Raw genomic sequence first — 9,136 nt, forward strand, 5'->3', positions numbered from 1 at the left:
GATGAGATAAATGGGTAAGGGGCATTAGGGAGGACACTTATTGGGATGAGCACTGGGCGTTATACATAGGGGATGAATCAGTGGAATCTATTCCTGAAATCATTATAGGACTGTATGCTAAGTAACTTGGATGTAAATTGAAAAATAAAGAAAAGAAAAGAAATGAAAAGAAATGAAAAAATAAATAGAATTAGTTTTTCTTTCTATCTTACTACATTAATATCCTCCATTAAATGTCAGCTTTTCCATAATACATTGAAACATCATTCTGTAGACTTGGTAGAAAACAAAAGTATGACCTTATCTCGGATCTGCTTGGTCTTCACTCCATAGACAATGGGGTTGAGTGCAGGCGGAATAACAATGTAGAGGTTGGCAAACAGGATGTGGAAAGTGAGGGAGACATTGTGCCCAAAGCGATGGGCAAGGATGGAGAAAAAGGCGGGTGTATAAAACATGAGGATGACACAGACATGGGAACCACACGTGCCAAGGGCTTTGTGGCGGGCATCCAGGGAGGGGAGGCGGAAGACGGCACGGAGGATGAGGCTGTAAGAAACGGCAATGAGAATCACATCTGAGATGACCGTCATGATGGGGACACCAAAGCCATACCAGATGTTGACGGAGATGTCAGCACAGGCGAGCCGGGCAACACCTATGTGCTCACAGTATGTGTGCGGTATGATGCGTGTCCTGCAGAAAGGCAGGCGTGTGAGCAAGAATACAACTGGCAGGATAATGCAGAAGCTTCGAAAGGAGATGCCCACTGCAATCTTGATGATGGTCCTGGGAGTCAGAATGGTGGTGTACCTCAGGGGAGAGCAGATGGCCACGTAGCGGTCAAATGCCATGGCCATCAGGATGGCTGAATCCAGGACAAAACTATAGTGGAGGAAGAACATTTGTGTAAGACACCCTGGGAATGTGATTTCTCGAGCCCCAAGCCAAAAGATACTGAGTGTCCTGGGAACACCAGCTGTGGACAGGACGAGGTCACTCACGGCCAGCATGGCGAGAAAGGAAAACATGGGTTTGTGAAGGCTACGCTCCACCGTGATGAGGTAGAGAAGGATGCAGTTTCCCACCACGGCCACAATGTAGATGATACAGAAGGGAATCCCAATCCACACATGGCATTGCTCCAGGCCTGGGATCCCCACCAGAATGAAGGGTCTTGGGTTGTAATTGCTCAGGTTGAAAGTGACCATGGTCGAACACGGTGACACAGGCCTCAGGTCCTGAGGACAGAGGGTAGTAGAGAGTAGTTAGGGTCACGTGAGTCACTCTCACTTCCAACCACTCATGACTATTGACTCCTAAAGATAAGATGATTTATCATTCAACGTGGGACACCTTTGAAGTGAAAATAGGTTGACATTAAAACGACTGCAGGTAACTTGCATAATCCTGGATTGTCTCAGATATATTGAGATATATAGTCATACTACCTAACGAGAATATGTTCATTCTTCTGGCCACCTTTGTCCTGTACACAACTCCTCCAAGCAGCTTTCCAGATGGGCTGCAATCACTCTTCTCATTTTATGGTACGCCACTGATACAAGTTTAAAATTACAGCACATACTTTTTCCAGGTGGAAATAGTTTCTGTGAATTCACAGACATTATTGTTTGCTTGGTCTTGACAAGACCTTGACAAGATCTGCTTGCTCTGTCATGTGGAATTTCAAAATTTGTCCCAGGATACTTGCTTGCTCTTTCAAGGATCTGTGGTGACCATGGCTCTCAGTTTTGTGAGGTCAACACCCCTTCATGGCCATCCAAAAATATAGTCAATTCAGCAAACACAAATTGAGTTCCTACTCTACACTGGATAATACGTATAACAAATAAAAATTAGCAAAGTTCCATCTAGTGAAGTTCTTGGGTCCTTATGCCTCTCCTCCCCACACACACAAAAAAAACCTCATTTTCAAGTACCCCTTAGCTATACAGCTGTATAACATCCTAACATTTGAACTAATAACACTCCAAGTTGAGATTTCTGTCCAGAAGACAAGTGTGTCCTCATAAACTCATATCCTATTAGATATAAACATAGGCCCCTCGAGATACATCGTCTCAGATACACACAATTTATATTTATGATCTCAAATATTCCCTGATCTATACTTACATTCTCTCATACATTTCACCATAATAGATTCACCTACCTATGCTCCTACAAGATACACTCCCCCTAGCACCTTGCTCTCTGTGTCACACATACTCACACAGACCTTACACATATGCATACACCATACATAGCATACACAAGGCACACACCATACAAACACATGGTGACAAAAATATAAACAACATATTTCACAAATGAATTATGGAACTGCTAGTTGCCATGTACGTTTTTACTTGCAAAGCTGCTCTTTCAAAGACTAGTTTCCTTACCTTCTTCTTCCTCCAGTGATGTCAGTACATAGGAAGTTACTTATAATCTACACATAACCAACCATAGAGCAAGGCCAAGCACTCCCAGGAGCAGCACTGGGAGAGGAAGATGGTGATGTTCCTACACCTACGATTCCTGGACTTACAAGGCCAAGCTCATGTTCAGCCTTGTGCCAACCCCCGCGTTTTAGCTCATTCTAAGGCCCAGCTCGTCAGACTTACTTTTATCACTCTTCTGCTTTTGGGAAAGGGAAACAAAATACTCTCTTCTTTTCTTTCTGAACCCCCCATTTCTATCAGTAAAAAGGTGTAAAAACACTTTTCTTGGAGCAACAGAACCCTCCTCCATAGCATCTCCTTTGTGTTAGGTTCTGGGCTCTGGGAACACATTCACTGTTCAAAGGTGGCCACAGTCCAGCTCCCGTTTGCTGAGTATTCCTGCTCTCCAGCTGAGTGACCTTCATCTGGTTCTTAAGCACGGAGGGCACCTAGTCACCACCTGTCACCAACAGGAGAGAGCTGATTAGGTTGTTCAGGCTTCTTGTGAAAAGTTCCATCCATGTGCTGGTCACGTCCTAGAACAAAACTCACATCAGGTCCTTGAAACCAGTGCTTGGAATCGCTTCTCTCCCAGCTCCTGTGAGGTCGTCCTTTATTCACACCTATGCGAGGAGGGATCTTCTCTAGTTTTTGTGTGTCATGCACTCAGACACAACGCATCTTCATACAGTCATCCAAGCATCTACAAACACACATACGGACACACATGGGGCGAGTGAACTCTGAGGCTTGTCATTCTAAGGTCAGATGAATCTGGAATGTGGGGCAATCTATGAAAGAGTCCGGTCAGTTCACCAAGTCAGTGCCACCAATAGAGTACAGGGAACATAGATGTTAAAAATACTTTTCTAGATTAAATGAATTTAAGAAAGTGAAAGAAGAAATTCTTGATTGGATTCTGTTGAAACAAATCAGTAATGGACTATGATGTATAATTGTGGGAATTTAAATAAGACTCAGGTAATGGATGATATAAAATATAAGTACTCATTTTATTAAATTTTGTGTGCATAGCATTATGGTAGATAAGCGCATACACACACACACACACACACACACACACACACACACACAGATGCCACAGTATCTCAGTAAAGTATGGGCCATAAGGATATGCTATGGAGCCAGATGGATGAGCACTTTCGTCCCAGATCCAAATTTATTGTCAACCTGTGTGGACATACCTGAACGATAATCCTTAGGTCCCACATTTTTCAAAAGAGCCTAATATCTATAATTCTCATTTATTATAAGGACAAATAATAGATCATATTTGATATCACCTGTATCATCAGATGAGACAGACAGATGCATATACTAACCAGAGTATCCCCGGCACACACACACACACACACACACACACACACACATCTGCACACTTATCCCACGTTTTAGGTGAGGACGGTGAGTCCTTGTCACATGTCGGACCCAGAAGTTTGCTGAACTCAGTTACTTGGCCATGCTTAACCCAGGTGTATGACTGTGCATCCGTTCAAATCTTTTGTGGTCCCTTAAATGGAGTATCTGTGCGAGTCATGTGACCATGACCTGGACTTCTAAGTGGAAATCACTCCAGAAAGGAAGCGACAGTCTCAGTGCGTGTCTTCTGGAAATGGAGCCCTGAGCATTCACCCAACCCCTCTTTCTGGCCAATCCTGGTCCAGGCCCCACACCACAAACAGCCAACACTCACCTATTCATAGAGATTGGGCCAGACCAGAAGAAGAAAGGTCATACTGAGAGATAGCCAGAAACTGCAGGAGGAGCAAACACACCAAACAAAGAAAAAAATGGACGGGAAAGCCCGGGACTGGTGGACAGGTAGATTCCCTGCCCATTTATTATTTCTGGCTGATGTTCGATGGGGGGAGGAAGAGGTAAATAGGGCCTCAGGGACATCCTATCACTCTCAAGGGGAGAATGGAAAGAAGTTCACGTTAACCCTGCCCATGCCTGGCAGTTCCTATTGCCTACAGTTGTTTATTTTTATGTTTTGCATCACACGTGAGCCCGTATGCATACGGGACATGGCTGTGCACATGCCCACCTGCTACATCTCCTCAGGTTCCAGCTCATGTCCTTGCCTCTGTGCTAAAGGGCTTGGATGACGCACTTAATGTGTGCAAGAAGGTGGTAATACAGTACCTACCTCTCGAGATTCTAGAAGGGTGACCAACTAGATAGAACAGTGCTTGTGAAAATGTCTAACACAGTGCGGGCTCACTGAGCCCTTGTTAAACTGCTCACATGGCCCATGTCAAGATGCTCTACTGCCTTCAAAGTGGGGCCCCAGCATCTGCCTTCATAGGCTCCACAGTGGATCTCTGTGCCTTGTTTTCCCCTGGGGGCCCAATGCATATGTGGATGTGAGCATTACAACCGGAAAACAAGAAAGTGGGTTGGCACTGCCTCTACGGAGGCAGAGGAGAGCAGATCCTGGATGCTATTTCCTTTGATGGCCAAAGTCAGTATGTTACCCTTGGCAATCCAGTGGCTGCTGTTTTGCAATATCTTTGCCTGAACATCCCATTTTTATTTGAAATCCATCACGTCCTGAACTGCATCCACTCCCCACCCTAGCCCTGCTCCTAGTGCTCCCAGGATCAGCAAATGTCACTTTACTGCTCATAAGGATTGAGGTTTCTTATAAAAATGTGCTGCTGAGCCCTTTTAAAATGCCCTCGAGCCATTCCCTTCTCTGTCTCATTGTCCAGCTACCTTCACTTCTTACCTACATCACTCTCATGGCTTCCTAAAGGATCAGCGTATTTCCTTGTGTCTCCCTCCTGCCTCTCCCCTCTGCACACTGCTCCTCCTACCTTGTGTATCTGATCATGTCCTCCCTTCGCTTCAATCCTGTTCTGTTCTCACCTCTGAGTCCTGGCACCTGCTACTTCCAGTAGTTTTGTCAGTCTTCATGTTTATTTTCCTCTTATCTTTACGTTTTCCTTAATGGGACTCAACCTCAATTGAAACACTAATATAATTTTTATTGGTAAAAACCAATATGAACAATAAAGTACAATCTTGTGGGAAGACTACCAGATATGCCCACCTACACTCTTGGTGGCTTGGAGGCCCAGGTCTGTTTAGACCTGACAGGCGCTTATCCCTCAGATCAGCAGCCAGGTCACTGTCCCTGGGACGGCACAGCCAGAGTCTCTGTCTCTATGCTTGCATAGATATTGGTCAATAACCCTGAGTAGTGGACCCCAAATTGCCAATTGTTGGTCTTTGTCTCATCCACAGGCATATTTCCTTCTGGTTGGACACACTGTACAAAACTTTCATTTGTTCCAATGGCTGTCGTTTTAAATCCTGTATCGCAAGACTGTTGAAAATAACGGTCAAATGCACAATGGTGTTTTGTTTGATGTACTAGAAGTGGAAGTTCCTCGGCCAATATTTTACAGGAAGAGGAGATATGTTTAAGTCATATAAGTGTACAATCCTTACCTTTGGTGTAATCTGTCCCCTTCTGGAAACGTCTGCATTCCCTTGTTGATTATGTGGAGCAGAGCTGGTTATGGAAACTTGAATGAGTCTCATGTGAACACCTGGTCCAATCAGAAGGTTATGTAGAACTTGCAGCTTAGTGTTGTCTAATAAAAATCATTGTCTTGGGCTAATAAAAATCATTGTCTCAGTTAATGATTTCCACTGGACTAAATAGGAATGTGCCCCGGTGCCCCTTCCCACTTTATTTATAATTTACATCCTAAAAAATTGAGTCGCACCTCTCAGCCTTCCCACTTCCTTAAATATCATCAAAAACTATTATTTTACACACAGATATTATGGTTCTATTCGCAAGATCGAAGGGTAGCACCTTAATGGACAACTGGCCCTCTGTCTAGGATGCCCCATAGGAGTCCTGACCCACTATTTCAAAATGGTATTTCCTACAATTCAATCACCACCATGTCTGTAGCAGTATGTTTAACTTAAAATCATGTTACTTTTAAAAAAGTGATTTAGTGGTGAAATGAGTAAGGAGGAATTTCCTATGCCTATTTGAATATTTTATACACGCTAAGTTTGGCCCCTATCAATTACTTGAACTGCTATTTCACTATTTTGCACAGAATGAAATCGGAGTTTTTTCATGTAGGCTGAGCAAAGCTTTTCTATTGTTTTGTTTCTAATTTGTGGTGAAATTGCCTTTCCTTCAGGCGGTTGAGGGGTTAAGTTTTTTCTTGAGCAAAGAGGCTGCCCACCTCCTGAGGGTTAAAGTGTATGTGAAAGGGTAGTAGAGTGACTGCTGAATCCAGGGAGCCACCAGCGCCCCAAACTATCACAAACCCCGTAAAAAACAATAGATTTAGGAATAATGTTTTAAAATACAATTTGGAGTTAGTTGCTGCCTTGATTAAAATTCCTATGACTTCCGGGGTGCCCAGGTGGCTCAGTTGGTTAAGTGTCTAACTCTTGATCTTGGTTCAGGTCTCATGGTTTGTGAGTTCAGGTCCCATGTTGGGCTCTGCAATAATGGCACAGATCCCGCTTGGGATTCTGTCTTTCCTTCTCCCTGCCCCTCCCTGCTCATGACCTCTCTCTCCTCTCTCTCTCTCAAAATCAGAAAACTTCAAAAAAAATTATAGAATTCCTATGACTTCCCATTGTTCTTAGAATATTACACTCCTTAAAATGATCTGGGTTGTCCAATCTTCTGCAACATTACCATTTTGTATTCTGTCTATCTAACCCCTTCCCCCCCACATTAGATTCCAGTTCCTGTAATGCACAGAGACTTTTCAGCTCTGTGTCTTCTCATGTGCTACTTCCTTGCCTTTCTTCCTTCCTTCATTCCTTCCTTCTTTCCTTCCTTCCTTCCTCTCTCTTTCTTCCTTTCTAAATAAGCATCTTGCCATCTGTTCATCCATAAATGTTTACTTTCTTATTTTTTTCAGATTTAGTCAGGTATAAATGGCAAATAAAATTATATATAAAGGGTACTAAGTGATGATTTCATATATATATATACATTGTGAAATTTTACCACAATCAGGTTGGTTAACATGTCATATCGTTGCGTGTGTGTGTGTGTGTGTGTGTGTGTGTGTTTAGTGAGAACACTTATCATCTACTTTCTTAGTAAAGTTCAAGGAAACAATACAGTATTATAAAGTATAGTCATTGTGCCTAACTTTAGATCTCTAGAACTTATTCATCTTATAAGTGAAATTTTGGACCTTTTCTCCAACATCTTCTCGTGTCCCCCCAACCCAGCCCCCAGGAACAATCATTTTACTTTTTGTTTTTATGAGTTTGATTTTTTATTTTTAGATTCCACATACAAATGATACCACACAGCATTTGTCTTTCTCTATCTGGCTCATTTCACCTAGCATAATGCACTTCATCCATGTTGTTGCAAAAGGCAAGATTTCATTCTTTCTCATGTCTAAATAATATTCCCTCGTATAAAATGTGATGTACATATATCTACTCATCCAAACATGGACACGAGTTCTTTCCATATTTTGTTTATTGTGAACAATGCTGCAATGAACATGGGAGTGCAGATAATCTCTTCAAGAGACAAATTTTGCTTTCTTCCAATATGTACTCAGATGTAAGATGGCTGAATCATATGAGAGTTTTACTTTTAATTTTTTGAGGATCATTCATACCGTTTGCCATAATGGCTGTAACAATTTACATTCCTGCCAGCAGCACACTCCTTTTTCTCCACTTCCATGCCAACATTTGTTATCGTCTTTTTGACATTAGCCATCCTAACAACTGTGAGATGATTTCAGACTATGCTTCTAATGTGCATTTCCATGATGATTCGTGATGTTGAGCACATTTTCATGTACCTGTTGCCCACTCAAATGTCTTCTTCCTTCTTACTCCATACATAAAAGTAAACTCAAAATGGATGAAAGACCCAAATGTAAGACAGGAAGCCATAAATAACCTCGAGAAGAAAGCAGGCAAAAACCGCTTTGACCTCAGCCTCAGCAACTTATTACTGAACATGTCTCCAGAGGCAAGGGAAACAAAAGCTAAATGAACTATTTGGACCTCATCAAGATAAAAAGCTTCTGCATGGCAAAGGAAACAATCAGCAAAACTAAAAGGTAACTGACAGAATGAGAGAAGATATTTGCAAATGACATATCAGATTAAGGGTTAGTACCCAAAATCTGTAAAGAACTTACCAAACTCAACACCCAAAAAACAAATAATCCAGTGAAGAAATGGGCAAAGATATGAGAAGACACTTTCCAAAGAAGACATCCAGATTGCTAACACACACATCAAAAAATGCTCAACATCACTCCTCATCAGGGAAATACACATCAAAATCACAATGAGATATCACTTCACACCTGTCAGAATGGCTAACATGAACAACTCAGGCAACTCAGGCAAGGATGCAGAGAAGGAAGAACACTTTTGCACTGCTGGTGGGAATGCAAACTGGTGCAGCCACTCTGGAAAACAGCATGGAGGTTCCTCAAAAAATTAAAAATAGAAATACCCTTACAACCCAGCAATTGCACTACTAGGTATTTACCCAAGGGATACAGGTGTGCTGTTGCGAAGGGGCACATGCACCTCAATGTTTATAGCAGTGCTAACAACAATAGCCAAAGTATGGAAAGTACCCAAATGTCCACCCACTGATGAATGGATAAAGATGTGGTATATACAATGTA

The 9,136-nt window shown here is 42.4% G+C and overlaps 1 protein-coding gene across 1 annotated transcript; it reads right to left on the reverse strand.

Moving 5' to 3' along the window:
- Positions 1–263: 263 nt before the first annotated feature.
- On the reverse strand, positions 264–1,211 carry LOC125176680 (olfactory receptor 52H1). Its single transcript, XM_047878457.1, has one exon. It carries the CDS (start codon positions 1,209–1,211, stop codon positions 264–266), a length of 948 nt encoding a protein of 315 aa, XP_047734413.1.
- Positions 1,212–9,136: the final 7,925 nt, after the last annotated feature.

The sequence above is a fragment of the Prionailurus viverrinus genome, chromosome D1 (genome assembly GCF_022837055.1).
Source record: "Prionailurus viverrinus isolate Anna chromosome D1, UM_Priviv_1.0, whole genome shotgun sequence".
Lineage (NCBI taxonomy): Eukaryota > Metazoa > Chordata > Mammalia > Carnivora > Felidae > Prionailurus > Prionailurus viverrinus.

Excerpts from the sequence above, each read along its gene's own strand:
- LOC125176680 (XM_047878457.1), bottom strand. The coding sequence starts at position 1,211 with ATGGTCACTTTCAACCTGAGCAATTACAACCCAAGACCCTTCATTCTG.